At 43.0% G+C, this 19,219-nt stretch overlaps 3 protein-coding genes across 4 annotated transcripts in view; 2 read left to right on the top strand and 1 right to left on the bottom strand.

Annotated features, from left to right (window-relative positions):
* Zip99C (Zinc transporter Zip99C) overlaps positions 1-769 on the top strand; it is a 19,408-nt gene extending 18,639 nt beyond the window's left edge. The window contains exon 6 of the mRNA XM_077639852.1: positions 566-769. Within this exon, the coding sequence (XP_077495978.1) occupies positions 566-641 (76 nt within the window). The 3' untranslated portion in view covers positions 642-769. The remainder of the gene's footprint in view (positions 1-565) is intronic.
* Positions 703-14,154, bottom strand: LOC144113022 (heme A synthase COX15). 2 transcript variants are annotated; one of them, XM_077645897.1, is made up of 7 exons: positions 13,781-14,154; positions 13,603-13,677; positions 13,401-13,543; positions 13,199-13,318; positions 8,575-9,148; positions 2,276-2,389; positions 703-925 (listed from the first exon to the last, which is right to left on the bottom strand). In XM_077645897.1, the coding sequence occupies exons 1-7, from the start codon at positions 13,832-13,834 to the stop codon at positions 785-787; spliced, it is 1,221 nt and encodes a 406-aa protein (XP_077502023.1). In that variant the 5' UTR covers positions 13,835-14,154; the 3' UTR covers positions 703-784. The 2 variants fall into 2 exon arrangements, with proteins under 2 accessions (XP_077502023.1, XP_077502024.1); XM_077645898.1 differs by having other exon boundaries at positions 13,771-13,908.
* Positions 14,155-15,150: 996 nt separating this feature from the next.
* tws (protein phosphatase 2 regulatory subunit tws) overlaps positions 15,151-19,219 on the top strand; it is a 73,265-nt gene continuing 69,196 nt past the window's right edge. Inside the window, exon 1 of the mRNA XM_077645902.1 lies at positions 15,151-15,485. Coding sequence (XP_077502028.1) covers positions 15,425-15,485 — 61 coding nt within the window. The 5' untranslated portion in view covers positions 15,151-15,424. The remainder of the gene's footprint in view (positions 15,486-19,219) is intronic.

The following is a 19,219-nucleotide window of genomic DNA, read 5'->3' on the forward strand; positions in this document are numbered from 1 at the left end:
CGTTGTTCTGGAATGTTCTAGTAACTTTGCACGCTTTATCTCGAAAGTTCGCTATCAGCTTTAAATTGAGCACGGCCGACAGTGGCGGGCATTCTGTTCGACGACCGCCGAGCACGCTTGTCGCTTCGCTGCCGCCGAGTGATTCAGTCCATTTTGGGTACAAGCCAGCCCAATAAACAGTTTTCCTTTAGAAGACCTTTTCTCCGTCTTCATCGCTGCTTCGACTGCCGTCACCACTACGTGACAATATCGTCAAATCCACAACGGTCTTTAGGGAAAGGAGAGGCGAACTTTTGTCATTCAGTCCTGTTTTAGAATTGTAACACACTACAAAACGCAGTTCAAAGGAATGTCAGCTGGACAATGTTTTGACTCTATGATGCTGCTTCATATAATGTGGTATGGCTTAATTTTCACAACCTCTTGAGTTCACAATCTCTGTACTGCATTACAAACAGGCAGTTCTGCATGTTTACATGCTTTGTTTGGCATTTTAACTCACTGGTGAAACTGCAGAGGATTGTCTGGTCAGTTACCAAGTAATGACAGTACTGTTGCTTTGCAGGGAATCAAGCAAACAGCTTGGATGTGTGTGCTGTGGGATTGCTGTGATGGCAGCTATGCAAGCGTTCCTGGAATAGTATCCAGATCCGCATGAACTATGGTGCCCAAAACTAGTCACCGAGCCAGTCATGGACCAAGTCACTTCTCACAAGAAAAGTTTTATTCTTGTCATGCAGTACTATAATACATACTCTAGAGACCTCAACGAGCCTCGTGGTGTTTACTTTGGTATCCTTCTAAGCAGCTTGAGCTCATGGGCCAGCCAAAGGGCCACCGAGAGCAGTGTCACTGCTCCTGCTTGATGTGATGATGCAAGAGACACAGGCACATATGTTAGCAGCGTGGACACACCCAGCGTGGCCTGCAAATGCAATGCCAAATAGCGTCAACATGATCCTAAGGCAGGACAATAGCCAATGAAACCAAATACAGTAAACGCTCTTTAATTCGACCCCCATTAAATCGGGTAATTCGAACTGCCGGTTCGGCCCCAGCCAACGCCCATGTAAGTCTATGGCGTCGTGCGCTTGTTAATTCAGACGCTACGGGTCCTGCGCCGGTTAATTTGAACAGGCTCCCGAAGTGCGGCCAGGAGCGTCCAGTTATGACCAGCGCGGCAAGAGATAGTCGAAATAGCCCTACCCAAAACCTGAATTCCATTCGTTAGTCCAGTCTTCTTTTGTGTGCTATTGTTTCTCTTTAACGATGCTGCCGAGTTGCTCACGGCCTGCGCATCACTGACAACGGCGTGCAACGGCAGACATGATGGACAGCTCCGTCTCCTATAATTAGTTTTGGCTCACTTTTCTGAGTTCCACACCAGCCCGCAGCAACAGCTGCTCAACCAGCCAGCCAGCCAACCAACCTACTTTTAGGATATTGATTGGCGTGTTGCCGATGTTTTCTCCATCTCTCCTTTTCAGCGCCACTGAGCGTTGCCTTCGCTTCCGTCCGCATGGTTCCCGCCGAAATGCCTAAACTGTGCGCTCGTCACGTGCCGTTTACAGTTCATGCAGTGAAGCCTCACACACAACAGTGCCACTTGTGAGGGATGTGACATGGTAGCGGCAGAGCTCCACCATGTCGCACCAGGAAGAATGCGGGAGGCCCTTAGGATTTTGGAGCAGTTCTGCTTCGACACTTCCGACAGTATGCATGCAATAAAGCATTAAAGGAAATGCGAAAAGCAGTCACTGCCGCGTCATTCGCACCTCAAAGACAGGCATATAATGCCCAGTCTTTCACCAAATAAATTTACCGTGATGCAAGCAGTTCTTGAAAATTCTTTTGGGGTCATTCGATAATTCGAGCATTTTTTTTTTCAGTCCCTTGAAGTTCAAGTTAAGGTGCTTTTACTGTATGCTGCACAGACAATGCAAATATTAAACTGAAAAAGTAATTTTTTTTCTCGCATTTAACAGCACCAACTTATCTCTCAGCTTTATGAGTGAAAAATCAGGAAACTATATTCGTGGATGTCCACTCCAATAGCCTGTCCAAAAGTGCATCCTCGCATCCATCTCTACAAACTGTCACACAGCAGTGCACATGTGTGCCTGCAATCAATTGAATCATGCAAAATCCCTCTTAACCATTTCAAGAGGCAAACCCTCCACACATGGTCATAAAAATCTAGTCTGTAATTAGGCAGCACAGGCTGGCAGCAAATAATTTACAAACGGACATCACTTCGAAAAACCACTATTTTTACCTGAAGCCAAGCAGCAGCGAGGAGGCAGTGGAGTGCTTTCTTTGCCCGCGGCGGCAGTGGCTGTTTCCGGCCCCAGAGCCAAAGACCAGTGACGATAACCACCACACTTTCACCCTGTCAGAAAAAAAAAAATGTGGTTTAACCCTGTGCAGCCTTTCACTGCTCTTTGAAATGCTGCTACTTCCTTGGCAAAGCATATCCACCATTTTCCTTCAAAGTGAAGATCAAAGCACATTTAAGTGGACAAATCGGATGAGAACAGAAAGACAATAATTGGCCACAGACTTTGTATCTTGCGCCCGCATGAATGGTTAAAAGAGTAAAGGAGCGGGAAATGAAAAGCAAGTTGTTTTGAAGTCACTTCTTTAATTACTTTGACACTGTGCCATAAATGCCAGCAGAGTTTTCATATATTTTCAAAGAGGGTGGCTCAACAACGTTGTCTAGAAAACTGCTCATTAATCCACACGGTGATGTTCTTTGGCATTAGCTACTTGTTGCGGTACTGGTGCTACAACTTGAGGCTTATAAATAGGGGTTGGATTTTTCGATTTTTACATTTACAAAATTCAGCATTCTTTGGTGTTTACTTCAGAATTCAAGTTTCGTTTTTTTTTTTTTTTCAGCGAATATTGTTTTCAACAAAAGATTTGCTGTCTTTTTTTGGTGATCTAACGGGGCAATCCTGTGTAGTCAAAAGTCACTTCGTGTATCTTGGCATTTTTGTCAGCATGAACAGTTTGTTTGCCAGTTATTAATGTGCACATGGTACTACTCAGAGCTGAGCTTGTAGAAGGAGTTGCCATTGTCATTAAAAAATAAGGCAAGTTAAATGAGATAGCTGGCAGACAAAAACACAAGTAGAAGTTGTGTAAGAACTGTTCAAATGTTATCATTGGGTTGTTGAACTGTTTTGAGCAAGAGGGCAGGGCATCATGTGGTCTATGTTGGTGGCAGCGATGGAACTAATGTTGAATCGTCGCAGTAGCTGGAACGTCTTGAAACCAGAAAGTCCAAACCCTACTTATAAACCATATTATACCCCTGTCACATGGGCATCGCAACGGCCTTTGAGAATCATGTCCTTATGTCCAAAGGCGTAAGGAGTGCAGCTACACGGCGCCTTTGCCGCTAAGGGCCTTGGAGGCGAAGGCGCCTATCCGAGACCAATGGAGCCCAAAGGCGCAGCCTGCGGGCTCCAAAGGTCTGCACTGCAACCTGCGACGGCACTGCAACCTGCGACGGCACTGCAACCTGCGGTCGCAGTGCCGTCGAACATCAAAAAGTAAAAGCAACAAAAAAATGATGCTGATTATGGATTTTTATGGTGCAAGGGCATCTACGGCCAAAGAGCGCCATGACACATGGTATTTTCCATTTCTCAAGGTGGGGTCAAAGACCCATTTCCCAAGCATTCCACCCTAAAGAAGCCGAGCACTGGGCCAGGGGAAACCTTGTACCCACTGTATCACTGGTGGGTACCCGGCGGCACTGGGGATCGAACAGTACACCAATAAAAAAAACAGGCAGCCAACAATGTTTGAAAACATGTTTAAGAAATACAAAAGGTGTGTCTGGTTTTGCTTCTTGTACGAATGTGTTTATTTTATGCCCAAATTTTAAGACAGTAAAATTGCTCCAGCAATGCCGAGTGCCTCCCGTGGCCAAAGCAATACACAAAACATGCTGTTGCTGATGAGAGTAACTGTTGCAGCTCTTTTAAGGAAGCAATTAAAATAAAAATTGTCTGAGCTCAGTGAATGAACAGAATTTATTTTTTTAAACACTTTAACAAATAGTTTAATTTTGAAACACTCACTTCAGCCGCCTCGAGCACAGCATGGTGTTAAGCCTGAACAACTGTTTCCCCTTTGGGCTGCATCGTGTAGCTGCGTCGCTGCTCTTTTAAGCTTTTGCTCCTTTCATGAAAAAAGGTGCCTTTGCTGGAAAGGCCTTCAAGGAATGCCGTGTGACAGCGATATTACTCAGGTCCTGACACAGTTTAAAGGGATTACTGAAATTAACACAAGCACAAGCATTTCATTTCTTTAAGTTCAGTCAGATTTAGACCCCTAAAATTAAGTTTCTTTGCCTACTCAAAACAGCAATGAAATTAATTTATATTCTGTGTAAATTTTTTGTATTTTGTGAGCTGCCAGTAACTACGACACTTACAGTTCATATTTCATTGCTCTCTTGCATTTTGCGTTCGTATTCCAATATTCAAACATCATTCTAAAAAAAGAAAGGATACCCAAAGGTATAGTATACAATATATAAAATTATACTGCTTCATAATACTCTGTGTGTTGTTAAAATCTCTCGAGTATTCTTGAATCAAACTTGCTCATCATGAAATTATAGCCTTTTTAGTGTGGAAAAGCAAGAGGTAAGCTGCCGTGGGTACCTGTCAGCTATGCTATCTCTAGCCAAGCAAAGCTCCATTTCTGGTGGAAGTGGCGCACACAACATCATGAAAATGCAGTCCATTGATTGATGCACTTCGTATTGGCATCGTATTCCATTTCTGGTGGAAGTGGCACACACAACATTATGAAAATGCAGTCCATTGATTGATGCACTTCGTATTGGCATCATATTCCATTTAACACCTGCATTTACACTCAAATTGGTTTTGTTATAACAATCAAGGCTTGTGCCAACCATTTCTTGTGAGCCAGAATTTACTGAAAAGAATAATACTTGCATAATCCCTCTTGAAAAATAAAAATAAATGACAATCTGAAATGCCTCCTGCAATAAAAAATTTGGCGACCCATCTCAATACCAAGTTAAAATTTAAGCATAATGTGCATTAGTGTATATGATGACACAACTACGCTTTATGCAAAAACCATTTATCCAATGCCATATGTTTTGCTTTGTGCTACTTGACTACGCTTAAACCTTCATCATCAAGAACATTGTTTTCTTATTGCTTCCAAACGTGGTGAATGCCTTAAGGTACACAAGTCTCTGGATGCTGCTCGGCACACGAACTTCCCTGCTTCTTTAACCCTTCAGTGATTTTTTCTTTCTATCGAAAACAACTATTTTTCCACCTATATACTATATTCAGGCCTTTCAAAATACCAATGGTTAATTTTTATAACGACGGGCAAAATCTTGTACGAAGTGTCACGGTGGTTGGAAATAGTAACATTGAAATACCAGGATTTGTCATGTAAAGGCCTTCAGAAATACCAGGATTTGTCATGTAAAGGCCTTCAGAATTGAGGAATAAATCTAAGCTTCAAAGATGCACACTGATGTCCTTTCTTTATTACTGCTGGCAAAATTTGTCTGCATAAGAATGGCAGACAGCGTGATACCTAGTTCACTGTTTCATTAAAAATTATTTACTGTGTTCGCTGTATGGCATTAAAATTCAACCTAGGTATCTGTGACATGAACAATGCTAATTTCGCCTGAAACAAAAAACACTGCTAGATGCAGTACACACTCCAAAAAAGCAGCGAGTTTGCTGTGTACACAACTGTGTGCAGTACAAATTTTCAATCTGGAATAACTCCACAGCAATGGCTCAGGCACCAGACAGACGAGACTCAATAAATCGACGACTGGGGCTAGTTGTTATAGCATTTTTGCAGTGGAAGTGCTAACTTTGACAGAATGACCTGGGTTCTGTTTGTCGTTCCTCTGTGCCAGGTCATTCTGTCAAAGTTAGCGCTTCCATTGCAAAAATGCAAAAAAACAGGACGCTTGCCTATATATAAATACTTTTATTAATATATAACGCCCCTGATTTCCCGAAATTCTGCAATTCCGCGAAATATTGCAGATTTAAGCACTTCTTGCTGAACCGAGTGTTTGCGGCCATAATTTTTTTTAAACGCTATTATTGAACATCAGTGGAAACAACAGTATTATGAAAAATGAATTTTTACCTTATCTGCATGAATATAAGGTGAGGGTTGAGTTTGATAACTCGGGAGATATTAAATAAATATGACTAAAATGCAATCTCAAACTGTTCAGACCAACCATAGCAAAGCCCCCTTCCCCGCCCCCAGAAAAAGTGCAGACTGCTCTCTAAAATACAGAAGCAGCGGATACAGCGTCATTACTTAAGAAGCGGGGCTTCGCATGCATGTGCTGCAATCAAGCAATGCTAGGCCTCCAGTAATTTTAATTCACGCAGCCTCTGCCGTAGTGCCACTACTGGGTGTTTCAAGCTCCCCACTCCTGTGCCTGTTTGCCCTCTGCATTCCCTACTCAATCCCACTCTGTCAGGGTCTTCTCTTTTCTCAAAGAGCCAAACCGCCTTCTTTACATGCGCACAGCCACCTTCCGGTTTGCACCTGCAAAGGTGCAAAACACCCATGCCACGCGCTTTGCCCCAAGGTCATTAAAGTGGGATGACACTTTGAAAATGGTTTTCGAACTTTGGCTGTAGAGTAATTCTAATAAAAGCTATGGCTAGGAAATTTGCTATTAAAGGGCCACAGAAAGGGGTGTTTGAGCTTGGCTTTAAAATCTTTGCACTATGTAGAGTACAGGCCACCGAACGTCCATGCCGCGTACGAGACCTCGGAAGCGGGCGGGAAATTTACAATACATTTTTAAAAACTCCCGTTTTCGCACCTCACGGCGGCCGGGCTTTCGCACGAAAACCTGGCAGACGACGTCAAGTCTTGCAAATGACGTCCGCAGCCGGGGGTTATCATTAGTTCACAGTGCCAAATTCTTTCAGACGTCACGCGCTGCCGAGGCCACTCCGCGCGCCGCAGCCGGCGGAGGTAGGGGAGGGGCCGAATGTGTGGGGCCGGCGGAGAAGCGCCGCCGTTTTGGCGTGCGAGAGGAGAGGGAAAGGCGCAAAGACGCGGAAGTTAAAATTTTGTCTGCATATAACTGCTTCCACAAAACGCATTAAAATAATTCTTGCTGGGGGATAATTATGAACCATCGTCTTTTAACATCCCAGATATATCGCACCTTTATTGAGACCCCCTTTCTGGGTCCCTTTAAATTTGCCAGTAACCTTAGAAGTGGACGCAACTTGCATTAGAGCTAGAAACTTGATTAAAATTTTGACTAGTATTGTCTGTTTTTTTCTACCAACATACCTTTTTCTTAAAATTTACTGGATGCAGACTCCTTGAATTTTGTATGAGAGTAGAAATGGTTATTGCACACAACTATGACTAAAACTATATGCTTTGAGCAAAGAACAGATTTATTGTGTTCTTTTTCTTGGTGCAATAAAATTAAGACCCATGATTACTATCACGTAAAAGGGGTTGATTGAAATCTGTGGGAAATTTTGTTTCCTTACGCTTTATCGTTCCTGAGAAAAAGGTACATAAACCTCCAAAAATGCTGCTCTGAGAAAGATGCAAATAAAGCCTCTGAAGCTTGGAGCGAAAACTTCAAATTCCCACTCCCACAACGAAAAAATGATAAAAAATGCATTCTTTTAAGTCAAGTCGTGAATACCCACGTGTAACATATTTTCTTAAAGCTAAAGAAATGCTCTATTAGGAGGTCACAAAATCGAAAAATAATTTTTTTTTTTGACAAAACAGTCTCATTCCAAATTAAAAAGCTAGCTTCTCCTAGCAGCAATCAAGCCTGTTGGTTAAAACCCTAAAAAAAATTTTTACATTATATTAATATTTCGGTTGCGAACCTTGGAATTTTCCAGACTTTTTGTTCTCAATTTGCGGAATACAAAATTTTCTGCCACAGAAAGTTAGAGATATTAATTATATATTAGCCAACGCCATGCCTACATGAATTTTCCACAGTGCTTTCTCCTCAAATGCAGGCCATATCAAAGTGGGAAACCTATACCCAGTCATGAACCTCTGTTTAGCTGCAATTGAGGGGGACCAACCGGAAATTTCATAACTTTTTTTTCAGTCCCAAGTACCAAAATAATGTGCAAAATGTACTGCACGGTGCCTATAGTTGGATACAGCTTAAGTCTCAGTGAAGCTCCGCCCACATTCAGGACCGCCAAACAGGATTCCTCCACGACAAAAAGTAAATTGTTGTAAAAGTTGTTCTTGTTATCTAAACAAGAAGCTAATCATAAGACGAATTTATAAGCAGAAGAATTTCGACGCCTCTGGCTTGACTGATAGTCAAACTTTAGAAAGATGAGTTTGTTCACTGTTGTAAATGGTCAGCGAAATAATACAAGACGCCGTGGGCCGTGGCCAGCATTACCATCTGCTGTTTTTTTAAGTTGTATCCAACTATAGTGAGCTGACAGATTTTCTTCTGGCACTGGACTCATAATGACCTCTATTACAAAAGAAGAAAGGCTGGCTTACCAGGATTCGATGGTCAAACTGGGCTGTTGTCGGATTCTCAGTAAAGTTGCTCAACTTCGGTTCGAGTGCCATGATGTCGGAAGGCACCCAACGATCAGCCATCTTGGGGAAAGAATTGTACACAAGGCCTGCTCGCAAACCTGCCACGATTGCACCTGACATGGCAGTGACAAAGACCAGTCCAAGCACCCCGTGGACGCCCCTGTACATGGCTGCTGACAGGAGTGCAGTAGTAGATCCCGGACGAGCTGCCAAGTGAGAGAGGCCTGACCAGAAGGCCAGGCTGTACCAGGCCAACGCAGTGCCCAGGTGTGCAGCCAGCCGGTACTGACTCACATGTGGCTGGTCCTGGAGGCCACTTTTCACCATGAACCAGCCCAAGAACCCCTGAAAGGCCAGGCCCACAGCCAGCAGGCCAACGTGCACCTTGGCACGACGGCTCAGGCAGCCCCTCCACCAGAACCAGGCTGCACCCGTGTAAAAGACTGCACCGATGGTTCGGCCCCACATACGGTGAATGTATTCAATGTACCAGATACGCTTGAACTCTGCTAGTGTCATCTCCCGATCGGATCTGTGTGGACCAAAAAAAGGAGGAAAAAAAAAATTACTCCAAGGCAGTTGCAGGCAACAGTAAGTTCTATTGTGAAGCTGCCTTTACATAATTCCAAACCTATTATAATAGTTCCTCTCAAAACATTGTTAGGGACAGTGCAATGCTAGATGCACAACGCAAGCCACAAAGTACTATGCCAAATCACACTTGCATGCTACAACAGAGGGTCTAGGCAATACTACGTTCTTCCAAGATATTAAAACGTGGACAAAGGTGCTCTTGCCCTTTTATCGTCGGGGCATTTCACAGCACTGCTATGGTCACTCTCCTTTGTGGTGAACTATTATGTGAAATGGTCTTACATGGTCAACTTATGTTCATCTTTCTCTGATGACAAGCCAATGTACTATTTAAAACATTTCTTCGAAGGCCTTCACGTAACTGCACGAGACTTAATATGGAATGCGAAACCTGGCTGATGCTAACAGCAGCCTGAACTTTGAACCAACAAGGGGTTGGAGCTTTGAACTAGCCGGCAGATGTGAGTCTGAAAACATGCGGTGGATTCAACGCAGAGAGCACGCACATGGGATGCTGCCCTCAAACGCATTCCCTGAAAGCATCCGCAAGCCTGTGCCCACACATTTCATAGACAGAAAGTGACAGCTTTACACCATCCAGCATAATGCAAGAACCTCTAAGATAGCATTATCGCCTTTCACTTAATTTTGCTCCTGCCAAACGGTAATGTTCTAAAAAAGGAATGTTTGCATAAATCTCTCTGCCAGTGAAAGACTGACAGGCTTTGGATTTTTATTTTTCTGCTATAAAATCTCCAACTAATAGTCATTATTTTTTAAAGTTTTGTTCATTGAAATGTTTTTTCCTGTGAATGGATGTCACAAACACTTGTCTGTGACAAAGCCCAAAATATGCCTGTTTACCAATAATAATTCGCAGTTTTTAAATGCGCAAACAATAAAAATTGTAACTGTGATGCTTTCCACAGTCACCAAACATGATGCACAGGTTGTATTGTGAAGGAAACTAAAAAAATTAGTTTCATGTGTTCCCAATTTCTGAAGACTAAAAAAGTGTGCCTGGTTAAATAATGTGATTGGTGGTGGGGAGAGGGGTTCGGTCCCTAGTGCTACAGGATATCCACTGGTTTTCCAATGAGTAAAAGCTTTCCCATGGCCTGGTGCTCAGCTTCTCTAGGTTGCAAGGCTTAAATAAATGGGTCTTTTACCCCATCTCATGTAAACCAAAAACCATGATCCATGCTGCTCTTGGCCAAGCTGCCTTTGCCATAAAATCAAATCACCATTACTGGGGAATTTTCTCTATGCAGTGGACATCAAATGCAATAAGTGCTGCTGCATATGGGGGTCACACACATAAGTGGTCAGCAGTTTCAAGCTGGGTTCAGCAGTTCCAGATACTGCTACATGTGAAAGGAATGAAACCAACACAGCAGTGTTGGCAGCTGCCTAGCATGAACAGAAACAGTTTCATTTTAAAGCAGTATAGGCACCAAAGTTTTGCTTCCGTGTTTTCCTCGTTCAAATGATGCATTAGACATTCATGCCTATGGATCACCCCAAAGTTTTTCCCTATGACTGCTAAATAATTTATAATTGAATTTCGTCTGTCATGCTGTTTCATTTCAACAAGCACACAAAGCCCGTGACGTGAAAGAGGGGCTTAGGTCATGTGAGGCATCAAAAAAACTGCAATATAATGGCTGATATATAGCGTTAATTCACTACAATGCTTAAGCCAGCCAGCTTCAAGAGCTGGAATGGCAAAAAACGACGTATCGGCGGTTATGCTGCAGTTTTTTTTATGCCTCATGCAACCTAACCACACCTTACACATCACAGTCATCATTCTGTTGATAAATCAAAACCGAAAAAGCATGGGAAGAGTAAGTCAACTAGAAATTATTTACCAGTCGTAGGCAAATAACACGTGGTAATACATGTATTCTAGTATCTTATGCATCATTACAGAGAAGACTTTTTGCAACTAAAATAAGGTTACCTGATGTTATTTAAAGCCACACGAGGATTAGAGAAGGTTTCAATCAGAGTAGTATGGGGCCACTGAAAAAAAGTTCCCAGTGGGATAATTTTTATGATGAGGGCCCTACAGTGCAATTATTTTCTGCGTATCCTGCATCGCCATTTCACTGGCTGCTACCATGGTGTCAAGTTGGCACAGCTAGTTGCTACTTGCATGCACAAGTGGCCGCAATTTAGGGCCTTTTGCAAGTTCTGCGCACTTTCGTTGCAACATGCAAAAACGTGTTCATTGCACTTTTTTATTACAACACAAAATCCACACTATGACTTTTTGTCTGCCTCCAGTAGAACAAAAAAAGAATATTTTCAGTAAGTAATCATGTAAGTGTGAAGCAGCACAGACTCTCTACAGCAGTGGGCGACCCCCAACAATACTGCTTCATGTTCTTTTCCGCAACATATACCAGCTTGTTTTAAACCCCGTTCATGTTATGTGGCATGCTCTGTAGATCTTAGCGCTTAGCCCTTTTAGGCACCATTTATAATTTGATTGAAAACAAAATTTTTTTCAGCCTAGATAGCATATCCAGTCTTCAAAAAAAAATCAATTTGTTAGTTATCCAAAAGAAAACACCAATGGTCAATTTTTTACATGCATATAGAAAGTTTCTTACAAAAACTGTGAAAATAGATAGAAACCATAATATTTAAACAGCAGGATTTATGAAATGAGCACCCCAGGGATAATGGAACCATTTTGTATTTTGAAGACGCACACGATGCAAGAAATCCAGAAAAAAAAAAAAAAGACATTACTACTGGTGGCAAAATCTAACAGCAACAAAATGGCGTAATGCATGCTGCCAAGCTCACAGTTTTGCGAAATGTCTTTTGCCGCACTCACTAGCTGGCAACAAGAAACACTATTTGCAAAGTGAAGGGTTAACAAACTACATCTGGGTGAGTCACATTCTGGTACAGATGACTTTCTTTAGCATTTAGTGAGAATCCTGGGAAGGTTTTTCATTTACCAAATGATGATGAGATATGTATACTTTGAGTGAGAACCAGTCTCACGGGAGAAAGTTAACATAGTGAACACGATTTTCTTTTTGGTGCAACGTATGTAGAAAATAAGATGATGCCATGCTGTTGTGGAGTGCCATGTACAAGTAAATTTAAAGCAAATTAAGTGTGTTTTTCCATGTTACAAGCTCATGTATATAGACTTGATTCCTAGAGACATCGGCCACACTTGGAGCCTGAGTGGCACCCACTTTCCAAACTGTGTCTATGCATTTTATGTGTTTGTAATATCAGCCACGCTCAACCAGTCATTACGACATACTTTGGATTTTAAGGAAAATTTTACCCTGCAGCATGTGCTGGAATTAAAGGAATGGAATGGGGCTGTGCCACGATTCCAGGTCTGGGAACAGGCTTAAATTCCATCCTACAAGGCACTGGAAGGAATACAACTGCAGAACCATTTCTACAAGACGGAACTAGGATGGAATCACAAGACGGAACTAGGATGGAATCGAGAGCCCTGCTCTACAACTCTGGCATGCTATACAGGATATTTTATGGTTGATTAAATGCAGAACACACAAGGAGCCACAGCACTAACTCCATACCACTGCTTGTCGACTTTAGACTAGTTCTCAGCATGTGGCCACATTGGTTTTGTGTGGCCGTGCACTGGTACAGCCACATTGGCCACACTATTAAAATAACTTCAGAGCTTGTTTTAACACCAAGAGCCGTAAGCGATACACTTCCTTGGATGCATCCTGCGGCTGTGTCATGTAGAACCACCAAGTAATCAGGCATTTGCAGCAACCGAAACGTGTATGCCAAGTCACAGTCATCACGGAAATAAAAAAAATACACAGAAATAGCACTAACATGCACCACAGCTTTCTCTGGCACATGTGTTTTCCACTAATGCTTGGCGATTTTCACAACTTGCAAGAATTTTCATTATTTGACTAGGTGGCATCATTTGTGAAGCTAGGGAAAGCAAATTATCTTCATTACGCACGCTTTGTATTCCGGATACTCTTGATACTTGAGGAACTCCTGCTCCCATTGGTGTTGTCCAGATGGAGGAAATTCAGCAAATGGGTGCCAGTGCACCATGGAGAGGCCAGATTTTGTCAGCCTGCAGGTGTGAACGCAGCGGTTCAGAACAACGTTACAAAGAAAAATATTTGAATTAAATGTAACAAGAATAGGTAATGCACCTGGTGACGCCCCCGAGCACGATCGAACCAAATGCCATGCCACTGCAGGCAAGCAGCCACCGGCCGACAGCTCTCTGCGATTTCCCTGTCAACTGCTCGGTTGCTGACGGGACAGCGGTCACTTGAAATCGACGACCTATTGTCTAAAATGAAGAAACACCATGAATGCGGCGGGCTCAAGGTGCTGCAACGAGGTACGCACCTGGAACTGAAGTGTGTGTCTGCATTGTTTATGCACTAATGAGTGACGACAGACTTCTTGGCGGAAAATAATCGCCTGGAAAGCAAGAAATAAAAGGCTGCAACTCTTGCTGTACGCAGTTCAACTGCTGATCCGCAATTAAAAACCGCACATCAAAACGCCGCGTACATTTACTTACTCTCAAGTAGCTATTCGAAGCACGCGAGAAGAGACAGCGCTGAGACACATTCATTGCGAACGATCACCTAGCTATACTAATAATTTTGTTAAACGTCCAAGGTTCTAAAGCAAACTTAAACTAGACACTACTAACATCGGCATTGCAACTTTCTTAAGAGGATGTGGGTGATGTGTTGAGTACACAGTTGTAGTGCGCGCGATCGCACCATGCACTATGATGCTCCTATCCCACGCGAAACGTCACACAGTCCAGAACAACCACAGCTCAAGGTTTTCGTATGCAGCAACGCACGCGAATGTATAACTGCTATAACAGGCACCGCCAAAAAAAAGCGCGTGAGCAGCGCGTGTGGTGCGTGCGTTCGTTTCTATGGCATGTAACGGCTATGTAACGGCTTTATACTTTGTATTGTACGGCAGCTTTCGCCACCTATTGTACAATAGCCCCCTCCCTGCGTTGAATTTTTTTTTCTCAGTTTCGCCTTTACCTCTTCAAATGTCTATTTTGACCATTTTTTTTTTGCAAATTCACCCTTTCCTTCTCTTCCTCCGCCAATTTTGTAACTTCCCCTCTGTCCTCCCAACTGTCACACACAACACGTACGAAGCCTCGTCTGCTCAAAATGCAGCGGCAGCTTCACTATGCCTTCAGGTGGCTCGTCGCACTTTTAATGCCATCAGGATTGATGGTATGCAGTTTCCGAAGTGCAGACGAGTCATTTGGAGGCCGCTGTAAGAGTTGCAACGCCACTTGGCCACATTGCTCTAGAAGGTTCTAGTTAATAACTTGGCCCTTTGGCTCAAGAACTGCGCTCAAGAACGGGAAGCAGCGCTCTCTCACGGCCCCTTGTTCTAGTAAAATATCTCGGAACGTGGCCTCCGCGATCGAGAGCCCGCGCTGGACGCGCTTGATCGCGGAGGCCACGCTCGGAAGATGTCACCTTCTTTAGACCCTCGCAAATAGGGGTGCCTCGATGCGCACTATCCCCGCCTGCGGGGATGGTGCCATGAGTGCAATTAAAAAAATGGCTAGTATATGCTCCAAAATACAAGTTCACTCTTCAAAGTAGCCATTAACGGCAGCCCTGTTCTCTGAACCCTGACCTTTTTTCTGAACCCTGGCTGCCCTGGCCTTTCGCTACTTTCGCATGAAAGCTTGTGATGATGATAATGAATACAGCGCTTACGCTGGGCATTACCCAATCGCCCTAGACTTAACCTTTAACAAGGAAAGGTTTTTTTTTTTACTTGTGCTGACCATGGCAGAGGGGCAACAAACTTGTTTTTGATAGTATTTTGTGCACGTGCGGACCAGTGCCAATGCGGACCAACTAGTGCGGACCCAGCGGACCGATTTCCGATTGGTCCGAGAAGCGCCAAGTGCGCCTAGCTAGACTGAGAGCGCGGCGTTCGCACAGTGCGCGCATTGTGGGCTACTGTTAACAGAAAAAAAGTGTAGCACGATTGTTTGAGACATAAGCGACAAAGACACAGGCCTTGAGTGATGTCGCAGGCCCCGTAGTTACCGCTCTGCTCTGTCGTTTTCGCTTTAGCGTGGGCGGAGCTGCGGGTGAAGCCACACGGCGCCAGATTTGAGTTTCCTTTGTGTCCGCACTGCGTTCGTGTGCCGACCTGCCTGAAGATGGTTTCTGCAGACTTATCGTCACAAAAGCCTAAGAAGCGAGCAGAGTACGACGGCGAAAGTAAGTTGACTTGTTTTATTTTCTTAAGAAATGGCGACGTCCTTTATTGTCGAGAAAGGAGGTATGTGCGCAGACAACAGCGAGAGTTTGGACATGCTGCTGATAGAAGGCGTCGTCGAAGACACCCAGCTCTTATATCTGCTCTGTTTGCGCACCCTCGAGGTTTATTCAAGCTGTTTGTTTTCAACGCCAGCTCATGAAAACTCTGACTATCTTTCGGTCAGATTTTTCATGAGGCGTGATGATGCATGTAGTAGGAAAGTGCTTGTCTTTCGGTATTTAAGTAGCATAGGTAGCTTGGTTTTTACATCGAGGAGGAGAGAGAAGTGTGCCGGCCGCGCGAACTGCCCAGCTCAGTGACATTCGGAAAGTAACTGTGCTGCCAGGCCGTGCTGTACGTAATTGTACGAGATAACGGTAATAGGTCACACGACAGGTGCTACCAACTAATTTTGATTACGTTAGTTATTGATTAGTCGCTAAATGTAATGGCTGTCAATAATTGTCACTGCAGACATATAAAAGTAGCTGTAACAGTGTGCCCAATGCTTTCATAGTCAGCGATGCTGTTGGCTCATTCAAAAGACCGATTTTCTAGTAGAGGTGACAACACCCCTGTGCGAAGGAGTTTCATAGCATAGTTTCATCTTTGAGCTTATTGGCAATGCTTATTGTATTCAAGCATAAAAACTTGAGTAGACTAACATCTTGTCTTCCCGACAGCCTGCATACGCTTGTTTGAAAACCAACCTTCTGTTTTGAGCCTCATTCCAGGAAAATGTTTTGAGCATCATTTCAGGCAAACAGATTATGAATTTTTAATCCATCAAAAAACAACCATTTCTTCCCATTTGCCTGGTTCATCGCAGATGGCTGTCACAATTTTGTTTGTCATCCACTTGCCAGAAGTACTTTCATGTTTATATATCTGTTCCTCTCAATTTGAAGCAGTTGCACAATGGCTTTCACATACCGTAAAAATATTGGGCATCTGCCCTTGCTCGGATAAGTGCCCTCCCATTTTTTGAGATTTTGAGTTTTCCTGAAAAAACTAAGCAAGCACTCTTGCGACTATGTCCCATGTCCGGGAGAAATTCAAGAACACGGCAAAGACACATCAAGCACCAATTGTTCGGTATTTCCTAGGTGCTTATCGTGGAGTGAAGTGGGGGGGATTAGTCGTTTGATGGATTCAAAACTAAGATTAGTGGTACTTTAGTCACCTGGTTTTTCACATCTTCTAATAAATTGTTCAGATTCTTATTCTTCCTCTGGAATTTTCTGTGTTTACGCGGTGCCGAGCCCCCCTCTGTCCCCTCCGGTGGGTGCCGTCTTGAATTTAATGATTGGTCCTCATACTATAGTCGTACCAAGCAAGGGACTGGACCTGATGCCTGGACCTAACAAGCACCCATCCCCCAACATTTCGGGATTATCTTCAAATTTTAGGTGGGCGCTTGCTTGGCATTTGGCAGTACATCATGGGTACCATGAAAGTGGACCAAGCATAGCTTGCATAGTGCACACCGGTGCAGGTAACATTAAGCAGTTTAGACTAGTGTGCCAACTTGTGGTCCTGGTCTATCTACAGGGCAGCCACTGTGATATTAGTGCAAGCCATTCATGCTGACATCCTTTCGCAAAGCCATACATGTCTAAATGACTAGGCATTTGCTTTTTGCCTCCATCACAGTAGCTACCTACCATTCTTTACATATCTTTTTGATACTAACATTGTCACTTAACAGCCCTGAACGAAGCTGAAAATAATTTGTTTGCCAAGACAGAAACTCTTGTTATGGCTGTCACCATGGGATGCAGCTATTTTTGTTAACAGCAGCAGTTTACAGTCGTTATATTTCTTTTTTTATGCTAAGTACGAAGATAAAAGAATGCTTGTGCACTGACAGACGTGCGGCAGGCAACTTTATAAACCATGGTCACGTGCTTCATGGAGTGACATAAATTTATCCAGGTTTCTCCAGTTTTTTGTGTGAGCCAGAATCCTTGAGTAAGGGTGGGATTGTGTATCCAAGCGGTGTAGCAGGCCCAGATTGATACTGAGCAGTAGCAAGGATGGAATGGCAACACCTTTAGTTCAAGCGGGCCATGCTCCACCGATCATGTTTCTTAAGCTCTCCTAATTTGAATATAGTGTCCTGTCTAAAAAAAAAAAATGCACCTGAATTCCTGGATACAACTTAAGTTTGCAGTGAAGCTCCGCCCACATTCAGGGCCGCTGCACAGAATTCCTCCACGACAAAAAAGTAGTCCGTTGTTAAATCTTTTCTTGTTACCTAAACAAGAAGCAAATCACGAGAAAAAAATTATAAGTTCTAAAATTTTGATAGCTGGCTCATTTAATAAAGTCAAACATTAAAAAGCTGATTTCGTTTACTGTTGTGATTGGCTAGCGGAGTAATACAAGACGCCTCGACCGTGGCACAGTGTTGACAACTGCTGTTTTTCTAAGTTGTATCCTACTATAGTCAGTGTGGTAGAGTATAAAATATGCTGTAGTGAAATTTTTGCAGTAAAAATTGATTGTAACTGTTTCGAAAAAAAAACAAAAAACTGACAATTAGTTGCAAGTGCCACAAAAAAAAATATTTTTGTACATGTTTATTGCAAGTCCCCTAGCAAGTATCCTAGCTTTAGCATCCAGTAGGTTAGTTCCTATGGAGAAGAGATGAAGAGGCTGGACTTATTTCGTGTGCAAAAGTGTGTTTTGCAGTTTTGTGCAGTAGGGTGGTTCCAGATAAGACCAACCAAACTGTGGCTGGTCAACCTCTTAAATTTACTTGATATAATTTATGTTGTTGCTTGATAACTAGAATAAAGAGTTCTGCAATTGGTTTTGTCTCCCAAATTGTTTTCTAAAGCACAGAAAATATTTGATCACAAAGAGGCGGAGTGCTGCGCTTATGCGCCCTGCTGTTTTGGTCAAGTTTGGCTATGAATAAACCAAAATTTAATAACAAATAGCTGAAATTTTTTAGAGTGAATCTGTGGATGCTGTAGTCTGCCCCTTGTTTTTTTTTTTGGCTATTTCAAGAGCTCAGTCTTTTTCTAAAATTTGTCAAACTCAGCCCAAGTAACGTCTTTTTGTCTACTTTGATGTCCTCTATCTCGAGTGTGCCAGAGCTGCCGTAATTAGACAGTATGTTCTATACAAGCATGCCGATCGAATTGGCCAAGGCCATGTTTATATGGTTTATGGATAATGAGATATGGCTGTGCAAAATTCGAAAAAACGCAGAACAGAAACATTTGACAGCAATTTAAAAAATAACCCCATTTTTGATAATTTTCAAACTTTTCCCACATATTCTTCTGTGTACCCACATTCATAATCGTGTGTGTCGCGAGGAATGTATACAAATTTTTTTTTTTTTTGTACAATATGGAGCGTAATATTTTAATGTCCCGAAGCTACGCCAAGCTATGAGGGATGCTTTAGTGAATTGACTGATCTATTGAAAATATTACAAAATGTTATTACTTTTATTTATCGCAAAAGTATTGATGGGAGAGCAGGGTTGAGTCCCTAGTCCAGGACTTCACTATCCCTTGTAGCCTTCCCGACCACTTCAACCAGCTGAAGCTGTTCGTTGAGGTCAGAACTGGCCAGCAGGGACTCCCACTGCTCTCAAGAAGCGCATATGCATTTTCTTAGATCCGGCTTGCTCTCACATTCCCACGTATTGTGGTCTAGTGAGGAATGAGAGTTTTCA

The sequence above is a fragment of the Amblyomma americanum genome, chromosome 1 (genome assembly GCF_052857255.1).
Source record: "Amblyomma americanum isolate KBUSLIRL-KWMA chromosome 1, ASM5285725v1, whole genome shotgun sequence".
NCBI lineage: Eukaryota > Metazoa > Arthropoda > Arachnida > Ixodida > Ixodidae > Amblyomma > Amblyomma americanum.

Coding starts and splice junctions, on each gene's coding strand:
- LOC144113022 (XM_077645897.1), bottom strand. CDS start 13,834: ATGAATGTGTCTCAGCGCTGTCTCTTCTCGCGTGCTTCGAATAGCTAC. Junction 13,678..13,780: donor CTTCGAATAGCTACTTGAGA/GTAAGTAAATGT, acceptor CTTGCTTTCCAG/GCGATTATTTTCCGCCAAGA. Junction 13,319..13,400: donor GTGCTCGGGGGCGTCACCAG/GTGCATTACCTA, acceptor TCACACCTGCAG/GCTGACAAAATCTGGCCTCT.